At 37.1% G+C, this 13,263-nt stretch overlaps 1 protein-coding gene across 1 annotated transcript in view; it reads right to left on the reverse strand.

Annotated features, from left to right (window-relative positions):
* TMEFF1 (transmembrane protein with EGF like and two follistatin like domains 1) overlaps positions 1-13,263 on the reverse strand; it is a 96,348-nt gene that overhangs the window by 53,470 nt on the left and 29,615 nt on the right. The window contains exons 3-4 of the mRNA XM_023202661.2: positions 6,097-6,226; positions 2,175-2,201 (exon numbers count right to left, since the gene is read on the reverse strand). Coding sequence (XP_023058429.1) covers positions 2,175-2,201; positions 6,097-6,226 — 157 coding nt within the window. The remainder of the gene's footprint in view (positions 1-2,174; positions 2,202-6,096; positions 6,227-13,263) is intronic.

Below are 13,263 nucleotides of genomic sequence, written 5' to 3' on the forward strand. Positions count from 1 at the left end.
CTGCCCACCTCAGCCTCCCAAAGTGCTGGGATTACAGGCATGAGCCACCACACCCGGCCTCAGGAGGTGTCTTACAATAAAGAGGGTGTTAAAAAGGTACACAAATCTGCCATGCCTGTTTGGTAATGCTGCCAAACTTCTAATTTTTAGTGTCTGCCTATCCTTAAGTAGAAATATTCCCCTAAACTCTCATGAATACTCCCAACAGATACCAAGGATTATCATCCTAAGTAATTCTGAGGCCCCAAAACATCATAATATTCAGAAATATTACAGTTACCATGAGCTCACTAAGGTCTGTATATTAACTGGAGCAAACCACTTAGCCCTTCTAACTCATACGCCCTTTAAAAAAAAAAAAAAAAAGGTTAACCTACATCCTCAGGGCAAGATATCCAGTATTTTTTGTTTTGTTTTGTTTGAGACAGGGTGCAGTGGCATGATCACCACTCACTGCAGCCTCAACTTCCTGGGCTCAAGCGATCCTCCCGCTTTAGCTTCCCAAGTAGCTGAGACTACAACGCCACCACACCTGGCTTTTTAAAATTTAAAAAAAAAATTTTTTTTTTTTAAGATGGAGTCTCGCTCTGTCACCCAGGCTGAAGTGCAGTAGCACAATCTTGGCTCACTGCAACCTCCGTCTCCTGGGTTCAAGCAATTCTCCTACCTCAGCCTCCTGAGTAGATGAGATTACAGGTGCCCATCACCATGCGTGGCTAATTTTTGCATTTTTAGTAGAGATGGGGTTTCACTACATTGGCCAGGCTGGTCTCAAACTCCTGACCTCAGGTGATCCACCTGCCTCGGCCTCCCAAAGTGCTAAGATTACAGGCATGAGCCACTGCGCCCCGCAGGGTCTCACTATGTTGCCCAGGCTGGTTTCAAACTCCTGGGCTCAAGTGATCCTCCCATCTCAAGTGAGTTTCCCAAAGTTCTGGGATTTTAGGCAGGAGCCACTGCGCCCATCCCAATATTGTATTATATAAGCAAATCTTAAGATGAACTCTCACTTCTTTAATATAGGAACAATGACAATGACAGTTTCCTAACTGAATACCTGACCACAGGGGCTAGACTACATGATCGCCTAAAATCTGTTCCAGCTCTAAGATCTGGAATTTATTATCTGATCCTTCACACGTGATTATAAAGCTTCTGCTTAAACATGTCCATCTACTTCAAATTCTATTGTTTGGCAGCTTTAATCTTTTTTTTTTTTTAGCTGAGACTGTCATCCTTGAATTTCTCCTCAGGACAGTTCTCCTATTCTCCAGGAGACCTTCAAAGTCCCTTCCAACACTGAAATTTTAAGATTCTATGAAATGTAGAAGTATGGAGTGAGCTTTCGGGCAGTTTTGAAAGGATCATAACTGCAGTTTCCATTTGCATTAAGTGTGAACTGTACTGAAGTGGGTGTTCTTTGGTGTACCCCATAATACCTCAAACATTATTTTGTATACAGTACATACTCATTAAGAATTATAGCCTCATTAGACTATGATACAGATTAGTCAATCTCAATTCTGATCATTTAAACTCCATTATATGCTATTATCAAATATTAATCTTTTAAACAACAGAAATACTTCATATATTTGTAAAATAAAATGAAAAACATAGATAGGAAATTGTTAAAGGTTTAAATTAAACTCTAAACTCCATGAGAGTTGTTGGGCATGTCTTCCTTTTTCTGTGTACAACTTCCTCTAGAGTTTTTAACCCTGTACCATGAAAATTCCTTATGAGCAAAAACTTGAAAGCAAGGGATGGGAAAGAGTTACAAATATTCTGGTCCAAGCTAAAATCACTTGTGGGGATGATCCAAGAAGAAGTAACTTTGATGCAACCTCAATTTAACAGAAACTACAACATCTTCCCCTTAGTCTGACAACAAACTTCCAGGGAAAAATGCGAGAAACAAGAATGCCTAGAGCTGAGAGGGAGAGTTGGGTTAGGAGTGCATGGTTTCTTTTTGAGGTAATTAAAATGTTCTAAGAGTGACTGTGGCGATGAATATATAACTCTGAATATACTAATGAATATATAACTGTGAATTTACTAAAAGTCACTGAATTGTACACTTCAAGTGGCAAATTATATGGTATGTCAATTATATCTCAAAGCTGTTTTAAAAAAAAAAAGCAAATATCCTTTACGAGGTACTTGAAACTTACCTCCTTCTCCAGATCCAGATCCATTATCTGAGAAGAAAAACAAAGAATGAATACAAACATTTTTCCTGGAAATTTCATCTTATCAAATAATAAAATTTTCTATCAAAAATAAAACTGTGATATCCATTCTCAGTCCCTTTCTCAAATTTTTGATATCTTACAATTTATTCTTACATACCTCTTTTATGCTGCTCTCAAAATATAAATTGCTTAGATACATAATCATCTATATTTCATACATCTTTGTATCCCATTAAGGACATATCCAGATGCTTTGCACAGAGTAAAGACAATAAATACTGAAAAGTAAACGGCTAAATGTAAATAATTAATTTTAATCCACTCATTTAAAAGGTAGGAGAAAATTTTAGTTTTATTAAGGCTTGAGAGAAATAATGAATAAGCTGCTTTTATTAGAAAGACAGGAAAAGAGCTTTGGGTCTTACTCCAAAAAAAAAAAATCTTCTTAATGAAATCTGCGGATAAAGGCCAAAAGCCAAAAGGTAAGAAAAGCCCCAAGGTTTAGGAAGCAAAGAACCAAAGGTTTGAGGTTTTCATATTACTAATAAAATTAACTTCCTCTAGGAAATCCAATCAAAAGGAAACTTACCTGACTTGTCGCTAGTGAAATTAAAAAGAGCCTTCATCAAAGTTACCAGAAAGAAGCCAGTCTCAAGTATAATTAATGTAAAACATTTATTCTATAATCCTAAAGGAACCAACATATTAGCACAGAACATGTTGAAAACAGGGTAATGATATAAAATCATCAGCACAGAGTCATGTAAAAAAACAGAGAGAGCAAGTGAGGAATCTGACACTTTATCTAGCACTTTCCAGGGGAGAGGATACCCTGGATCCTAAAGAACCCGTGCTAGCTCTCCAAATTGTCCTCTAGAGCAGCAAACAACACTCAGAACAATACTGTCCCCTTCCCTTCAAGCTCCTTCAGACAATAATCAAATTCCCAGGTACTGCAGAAACAGGAGGAACTAGAAAAAGACATATTGTATACAGTACCAGTTGTAAAATCTTCATGGGATTTTATGGAAAGTCTTAAATTATGTTCAATTTTGATTAATCAACCACAAAATGACATTTTCTCTGAGTAAATAAGGAGGAAGTGAAAGAGTGATGGAACAGAAAAAAAGAGAAGGAGAAAGGAAACTCAAAATTGTTTTTATGACCAAACTCTTCTTAGGAAAACACCCTTTTATTACCTCGATTCCACATACAATGATTGGGTACATATTATGTGCCAGGCACCATGGTAAATGCGAGGAATAAAATGATAAATAAGACATATTCCCAGTATATGAGATACTACTCCCAATCTTTTATTCAAACCATGTCTAATTTTAATAAATATAAAAACTCATACCTTCCTTTGTCTTTTAGAATCCTTAAATAAATTAAATACTGTGGCTACTATGATAACAAGGTAGAAATCTCCCTGTAAGTTATATTTTGTAAATGGTATGGGTTTCCCCAACCTACAGGATTCCATCCACCCTGAGATTATGATATACATCCCTAGGCAAGACAGTACCTTCCCACTGAGAAAGCACTGATTTGGCTGGAAGTATTTATGTCAGATGAATGAAATACAATGTGGTATATGTATAGAGATACACCCAAGTTTGTTTACACAAACAAACTCTGCCAGGAGATGTCACAGAAGAAAGATTTCACAGAGGAGAAAAGATTTAAGACCAACCTTAAGCATAAGAAAATGAGTTTTCAAGTAAGAAAAAGAGAATAGTATTTCTAGTTCAAGGAATAGGATCCACAAAAGACCAAATAACAAAACACTGCCCACTCAGAAAATAAAATCAATATAGCAGCTTATAACTTTGCTCATTCAATCCTTATTTAACAACCACAGGAGATAATATCCACTTAATAAGTTAAGGAATTGGGGCTCAGAGAGGCTAAGTGATTTGTCCAAGGTCACACAATAAATAAAGGTTGGAGTTAGGCTAAGGTGAGGTCTTGTAACCCTGGTGCAGTGCTCTTTCCAATCTACCACTCTGCTGCCTAATGTTTAACATTGACTGTTTATCAAAGCACTTGGTGTCTTAAACATATGTTCCTCATAAATGAAGCATAATTTGGGATTAGAAAGAACCTCCATATTCCTCTTTAATTTCTAGATCATTCTGTGAAACACAATGTACTTAAAGAAGTATATAAGAACCACACCAAATCATAGTCTACTAGCCTCAAAACATAATAACTTCTCCAAGCACATGGTTATTTTAGTGTGTATAGAAAGAATTTGGTCTTACTACAAGAGAGGTCTGGGCTTTTCCCTCTGCTTCTGGAAGGTAACCTACATCATACCCGATAGGAGGATATTGGTTAAGGGAGGGTGCTGACCACACTGGAACTTAGTGTTGGGGGTTGGGCCACATCTAAGTCTTAGAGTGGGGGTTGGTTATACCAGAAAGACCAATCATGAAGAGTAGACCAATCATGGGGTCTACGGGTCACACAGTATTAGTGGACCCAGAGTCTTCAACTAACCACACAACCAACTCATCAATTATACTTACACAATGAGCCCCAATAAAAACTATGAATAGCAGGGTACAATGGCTCACACCTGTACTCCCAGCACTTTGGGAGGCCAAGGCAGGCAGACAGCTTGAGCTCACAAGTTCAAGACTAGCCTGGGCAACATGGCAAAACCCTGTTCCTACAAAAAATACAAAAAATAAAAAAAAAAATGAGCCTGGTTTGTTGGTATGTGACTGTAGTCCCATCTACTCAGGAAACAGAGGTGGGAGGATCCCTTGAGCCTGGGAGGTCAAGGCTGCAGTGAGTCATGATCGTGCCACAGCACTCCAGTCTGAGGGACAGAGTGAGATCCAGTTTCATAAAGAAACAACTATGAACACTGATGCTCAGGCAAGCTTTCCCAGCTGGCAATACTCCATGTGCACTGCCACACACTGTAACTAGGAGGAGTTAACACTGTCCATGCCTCCACTGGGACAGAAAAATCAGCAACTCCATGTTTGGAACATTCCCAGAATCTGTCCTAGGCATCTCTTTCTTTGGCTGATTTTAACACATATCCTCCCCCTTCATAACCATGCATATAATACCTGTCAGTGAGTCTGTTAGCCCTTCTAGCAAATTATAGAGCCTACGGTTAGCTGGGGAACCTCTTGATCTCAGCTGGTGTCAGAAGTGAGAACAACCTTGGAGACTGTCCCCTTTGACTTTGTAGTTAATTGACCCTAAAATCGTCACATTTAGTAAAAGGGAGAATTTCTGAACACTGTAATATATAGGGAAAGAAAGGAAGTGGAAATCCCGTAAGAATGGCCTTCACTTTTACCACTAACCTCAATATAATTCAAGTTACCTCACCTGCATCTCTATCCCCAAACATTAATACAAACACAAGTAAGAAAATAATATTAATAGTTTCCCAAATTGACCACTACTAATTCAGGAAGGAAAAAAAAAGATGAAGTAAATACAAACAGCATGGGATGAAGAGGTGGCAGAGAAAAAACCTGGAAAGCAACAATCTGTGATACTGCTAATGACTCTACAGAAATTCCTCACCTCTTTTTAAAAAATCATCAAGACAGATCCCCTATCATTCCCCACTTCAAAGCTCATTCTGTCTAATGTTCAAATCATAAGGCAAAGGACATGAAAAGGAAGTCCCTACAAAAACGGTGTTAAGCCTTAACAATGTAGTAAGGAGTAACATAAGTCCATACAAGACCACCTGGGGTTAAAAAAAGCAAAAGCAACAACATGAAATGAGGGCAAAAAAGATTCCCCCACTCCCCGCAACCACCACCACCAATCCATGCAGCAGTTGTGGATTAGCTCAAAACTCCCTTTTAGAAATGATTCCACCATATTTTCCAAAATTTATTCAGAAGAATATCATACATACCAGAGTAGCATGGTCCCCTTGCTACTACTGTTATCTCTTTCTGGTGCTTACAAGCAGCCCTTCTGAGAAAGCATTCATTTTGATAAGTGTCCCCATTTGATCCACAGACAGGAATGTAATTTGTATGGCACTGCAAAAGAAACAAAAATAAATTCTCAGAACTAGGCATGAATATTAATAGCTTATTTCACATTCATGAATGCAATACCATAGCATTATGACATACTTCACTACTGAATAGTCTGTTTTTTTTTTTTTTTTTTTTTTTGTGGTTTATACCTTTTTCATATTCATAAGGAAAATACCAACTATCCATAAAAATTAGAATGAAAATCTCTATTTCATTTGCTTGCTACGAAAAACCACTGAGGTAGAAGGAAATTATTGACAATGTAAAGAGTGCTAGTTATGTAATAGCATTTTATTATTATCAAAATTCATTTATTCATTCAAACCTAATCATAAAAATAGAAAAAATTCATTATTCAAAACATCTAGTAGGCAAAGTCCCAAGGTAAATGGTACAGAAGACACAAAGAAATATAGGATGATCTCTGTTTTCAGAAACCTTACAATCTTGTAAGAGAGTCATACAAGTAGGAAAAAAACCAACACTGCAAAGCTAGATCATGTACCAAATCAGTAAGCATGTAATGCCTAATACCGATTACTGTGAGCTGGAGTATTCAAGAAAAGCATGCTCAGAGAAAGTGGAATGTGAACTGAGCCTTGAAGGATGAGTAGAAATAAGACAGATGAAGAAGAAAAAACGCAATACATGTCTGAGAAATGACACTGGACCTGTATGTAGGAAAACTTTAAAACATCTACATGTTAGAAATATCATAAATGACTAAAGTTTTAAAATCTGGGGAAAATGCTATAACAATATGATACAAGTTATTATTATTACTTAAAAAATAGAACATACAAATTAATAAAAATGGGACCAAAAACAGACATGAAATGTTTTACAGAAAAATTACAAATGGCCAGTTAATGCATAAAAAATTATTGATCTTCACTAGCAATTAGAGTTGTCCACTAAGACGAGATGCTATTTCCAACTTATAAAATTGGCTATTAAAACATTCAATTAGGCGGACATACCACCACACCAGTTTTGGTCATCTAAATTGGTTCTATTTTGGGGTAACATAATTAAAGAATATGTTTCAAGAATCCTAAAAAAAGGAATGCAGTTTTTGATCCAGAATTACACATTTAGAAAACCATGTGACAGAAACCTATAGACATTTATTACAGCCATTTCCAATAGAAATCTATAATATCAATAACCTAAAAATCTTAATATCTAACAAGACAATGTTTAATTGAAGTATAACTGTTCAAGAAATTAATATTGCAGTCATTAAGAATTACCTTTTGAACTTAATCCAACAAGCAAAAGGCAAATAATTCCATTAAAAATAGGGCAAAGGACATGAACAGACACTTCTCAAAAGAAGACATACAAGTGATCAGTAAACATGAAAAAATGCTCAACATCACTAATTACCAGAGAAATGCAAATCAAAACCACAAGAAAACACCATCTCACAAGAGTCAAAATGACTATTATTAAAAAGTCAAAATAACAGATGCTGGTGGGACTACAAAGAAAAGGGAATGCTACACAGATGGGAATGTAAATTAGCTCAGCCACTGTGGAAAGCAGTTTGAAGATTTCTCAAAGAACTTAAAAGAGAACTACCATTCAACCCAGCAATCTCATTACCAGGTATATACCCAAAGGAAATCAATCATCGTACCAAAAAGACACATGCACCCATATGTTCTTTGCAGCACTATTCACAATAGCAAAGACATGGAATCCATCCAGGTGCCCATCAATGGTGAATTAGATAAAGAACATGTGGTATATATACACCAAGGAATATTACACAACCATAAAAAAGAATGAAATCATGTCCTCTGCAGCAACATGGATGCAGCTGCAGGCCACTATCCTAACTGAGGAACAGAAAACCAAATACCTCATGTTCTCATTAGTGTTAGGTAAACATTGGACACACATGGACATAAATATGGGAACAATAGACACCGGGCACTACTAGAATGGGGAGAGAGGCAGAAGGGCAAGCGCTGAAAAACTACCTATTACGCACTGTGCTCACTACCTGAGTGACAGGATCATGCAATAAACCCATCTAACAAATCTACACATGTACCCCGTGAAATTAAAATAAAAGTTGAAGTTTAAAAATAATAATTGTAAAAAAGAATTACCTTTAAAAAGTATATTGTGTGACAAGAAAAGCTAACAAAATTAGGCAAAAAGCACATATATAATTTCTGGGAATTCTGTACTATTTTTAAATGCATTATGTATTCCACAAAGCTAACTGTAAATGTTTTAATACGATAATATAAAATAAAATATAGCAAGAAAATGAAGTATATTTATAGCCAATTTAGAAAAAAAAGAATAGGCCAGGCGCGGTGGCTCAAGCCTGTAATCCCAGCACTTTGGGAGGCCGAGACAGGCGGATCACGAGGTCAGGAGATCGAGACCATCCTGGCTAACACAGTGAAACCCCGTCTCTACTAAAAACTACAAAAAAAAACTAGCCGGGCGACGTGGGGGCGCCTGTAGTCCCAGCTACTCGGGAGGCTGAGGCAGGAGAATGGCGTGAGCCCGGGAGGCAGAGCTTGCAGTGAGCTGAGATCCGGCCACAGTACTCCAGCCTGGGTGACAGAGCGAGACTCCGTCTCAAAAAAAAAAAAAAAAAAAGAAAAGAAAAAAAGAATATGCATAAAATAAGTCCTGGAATAAAATGTCAATAAATTTTTCATATTATCTGTCTTCATGGTTTCCTAGTTCCCTATTTAAGATTTTCCATATTTGCCTATTTTTCTTCAGTGAGCAAGACTTACTTTCATCATTTATCTACTTTTAAAAAGTGATCAGATTTACTTTATGAAGCATACATATGGCATGCTACCATATGTATATGTATACGCACTGGTAAAAACAACTTCTAGTAAAATATTTTATAACCTAGTTGACTTTGCTATACATCCAGTATCAGCAGAATCTTACATCAACTTTTATTAAAATTATCTTTTTATTTTAAGAAGCCTCCCTATTATATACATTCCTCCAGTTTTTCATGGATCACATTCCTTTCTTCTCTTTCCCTAAAATTTACACAATAACTAGTATGATGTCTACATGAGTCAATATGTTACTCTGTAATCATACAATACTCAATTAGCCAAGGAAACTACTATAAGCTCCAAGATATCAAGTGCTAAGTCTATGAACTTTCCAATCCCACTTTCATTCTTTCTAAGGTAGTGTTGTGTTCACAAAGATGCCAATATCGCCCCCTAGGGGTGGCTGTCCCTGTGGAGGCATTCTTGGTTGTCACATTGACAGAGGGACCTTACCGTCATTTACCAGATTCCAAGGACGCCTGAAGTACTGCAAAGGAAAGGACAGTTCCATACAACAAAGACAAGTACCACATAACTTCTGGCTATTCATGTAGGAATTTTGACAAGACTTTCCATAATACTACAAATCAGTCTGATCTGTTGTTATACCTTACCCTAATATTGGTTTTTATTCTAGCATCTACTATACATCTACATTTTTGTTTCATGTACTCCTGGTATGAAATTGCTTTTAATTTTTCTCTTTTTTTGAGACAGAGTCTAGCTCTGTCGCCAGGTTGGAGTGCAGTGGCACAATCTAGGCTCACTGCAATCTCTGCCTCCCGGGTTCAAGCAATTCTCCTGCCTCAGTCTCCTGAGTAGCTGGGATTACAGGCACACACCATCACGCCCAGCTAATTTTTGTATTTTTAGTAGAGATGGGGTTTCACCGCGTTGGCCAGGATGGTCTTGAACTCCTGACCTCGTGATCCACCCACCTCGGCCTCCCAAAGTGCTGGGATTATAGGCATGAGCCACCGTGCCTGACCTGCTTTTAATTTTTTAAATCCAAACATTTATTATAAGTAGACATAAACATCTGATGGCTGTATTTTCTTCTATGGTAATCACACCTAAGCATTTACATTCTGAAATATTCATTTTATTATAAATTACTTTTGTTTCCCCTTTACATTGCAATCATGCATTCAATTCATTTCTTTAATCATGTGTTTATGTAGGTTAATTTATGAATTTCTTCTAAGGATAGTAAAGAAACTGAATATTAAAATGAAGCATTAATTCTGATAGGGCTGAGAATGTCAACATTTATTCAACAGTTTTTATCCAGAAGCATTAGTCCACAACTTTAAGTGTCCTTTAACTTAACTATCATAACCATGAAGCACACAGTTTAATGTTTAGAGCCAAGGCTATGAAGCCAAAAACGTCTGAATTCAAATTCCAGGCCCACCAACCATGTGACTATGGGCTAGCACCATCACCATGTTCAACGGTGTACAATGGTGTACCTACCTAACAAAGTTGTCATGAAGATAAAATAAGATAATCTATCTTTGGCATTTCTATCTGACCATGGTACATTCTCAATAAACATTAGCTATTTTTGCTACTGCTTGTATCATTTCTCAGTCATAAGTATTTGCCAACAGTCACTAATAAGTGGAAGAGCCACAATTCCTCCCAAATGATGTATTTTAACCACTACACACTCAAGTTAATCAGTGGGGTATTGCCATCTGTCACTTGGTGATACTGAGCAGAGGACTTAATGTCTCAAATTCACCCTCACGAGCACATAGCTAGGAATGAGTGTAAGATGGGAGAAGCAGACCTGCTGTTGATCATTCTCAGTTTCCATGAGTCTCTCCTGGAAGCCTCTAATTATGCCAATGGACAAATTATGGGATTCAGACAATTTTAACAACATGCAAATTCTGACTTATGCACTGATGTTGGATTCTAACTCTAACCTAAAGTCTGCTTCCTCTATATTGCCACCCTTGCTGGGAGAAAGAACTCTCCCCTATACCTTTTCTTTAGCTAGAAGAATGTGATGATGTTGCCAGCTATTTTAAGTAGTTCAGAAAGATGGAACAATGTACAACTCCAGAACTGCATCCATTCAAGCATTTATTGTGTACCTACTGTGTGTCAGGAACTATGCTGAATACAGCAAGTAGAAAATAATAACAAGGTTGTGATGGTTAATTTTATGTGTTAACTTGACTGGGCCCCATGGTGCCCAGACTAAACATCATTTCTGGGTGTATCTGTGAAAGAATTTCTAGATGAGATTAATATTTGCATCCGTGGATCAAGTAAAGCAGACTGCTCTCCCCAGTGTGAGTGGGCACTATTTAATCCATTGAGGAACTGAATAGAATTCTTCTCTCCTTCCGCTTGACTACTTAAGCTGGGACATTGATCTTCTCCAGGTGCCCAGGCCTTCAGTCTCAGAAAGGGACTTATACCACTGGCTTTCCTGGGCTAGTATACAGATGACAGACTGTAGGACTTCTCAGCCTCCATAATCAAATAACCTAATTCCTTATTGCTCTCTCTCTCTCACATTCATGTGTGTGTGTTTGTGTGCGTGTGTGTGTTTATTTCTCTGGAGAATTATGACTAATAAAAGGTCTAATAAGAGGGCATGGCACCTAGCAAGAGCAGACATTGATAAATACAGGAAGAAAGACACATAGTTCAGAGAACGCCAGAACAAAGACAAAGAAAGAAAACAGGAAAAAAAGTAATAGACTCTACTCTATACAAAGTTTTCAGGGAAAGATGCAGTAATAATCATTTTTCTGTATACCAAATTAACAAAAGTGGCTTTGTTTATATATGTGGCAAGATAATAGCTCTTATTAGCAGACTGAAAAAAAAAACAATTTGAATTTTTATTTAAAATCCTGTTAAAATGTATTTAAATAATGTCCCAGAAAGCTTCTATTTAGCACTAAAAGCATGCTGAATCATAAGCAAGTTTTTAAAATGAATTGAAAGATATTGCTAAAGCATCCAGCAGAGAAGGGTTTAATGGGCATGTCAGGTCATTATTTTTAAGCTGGCAATAACCTAAGTCCACCTTGAACAGATTTATAATCTTATAAAGGAAGGCAGAATGGTCAAAGGAAGGTTCACTCGGTAGCAAGATCAAACTATACTGTAAGCCCTGAGGCAGTTTGCTCCTACAAGGCAAAGAACCAGTCTTTAAACATCTTTACATCCTCAGCATCTAGTCTCATACCCAGCACAAAGTAAGCACTGGATAAATGTCTAATGGTGTCAACTCCTAATATATTTTCCTTCCCTGCTTTGCCGCAAGGTAAAAATGCAAGGAATTCAGACAGATCATGGAAGGATTTTCTAGCTGTTCAAGTATATTTTTTAAAAGGTCAAAAGGGCTGTTTCTTTATAATTTTAAAGTTTCAGGGAAATACTTTTCTCAAAAAATGAAGAAAAGCAGGGCTGGGCATAGTAGCTAGCACCCATAATCCCAGCACTTTGGGAGGCCGAGGTGGGAAGATTGCTTGAGCCCAGGAGTTCAAGACCAGTCTGGGCAAAAAAAACCTTAAAACTCAGCCAGGTGTGGTGATGGACACCTGTTGTCTCAGCTACTCAGAAGGCTGGGGTGGGAAGATCACTTGAGCACAGGAGGTCAAGGCTACAGTGAGCTCTGATTGCGCCACTGCACTCCAGCCTAGGCAACAGAGTGAGACCCCATCTCAAACAAACAAAAAAAAGACAGATAAATATGATGTGAAAATCTAAAATTTCTTTGTGTCTAAAATATAAACAAAATGAAAATGAAACTAAGATACACAATTATTTTTGTCAATTAAGAATACATACTGTTAAAAAGGAAAACAAAAAAATGAAATTAGGATAACTTCTTTAAAATATAGAGTTTTTTGGAATCTATTCTTACTGGAAAGGAACAATCTCTAAGATAAATACTATTAAATGATTTAATACTTATAAGGAGAATTAAACAAGTTTATATACATACAAAATATTTCTAGAAGGAAATGCAAGAAGTAACAGATGTTGCCTCTGAGAAGAGTTGATACTCTGGAGTGGAAGCTTTCTTTGTTATATATCTTCTATATTGTTCAAGTTGTTTACTATGGGCATACACTACTCTTTTTAAAAAATAAATCAAAGTAGCCAGGCACGGTGGCCCACACCTGTAATCCCAGCACTTTGGGAGGCCGAGGCAGGCGGATCACGAGGTCAAGA

This window comes from Piliocolobus tephrosceles, chromosome 14, assembly GCF_002776525.5.
Source record: "Piliocolobus tephrosceles isolate RC106 chromosome 14, ASM277652v3, whole genome shotgun sequence".
Taxonomy (NCBI): domain Eukaryota; kingdom Metazoa; phylum Chordata; class Mammalia; order Primates; family Cercopithecidae; genus Piliocolobus; species Piliocolobus tephrosceles.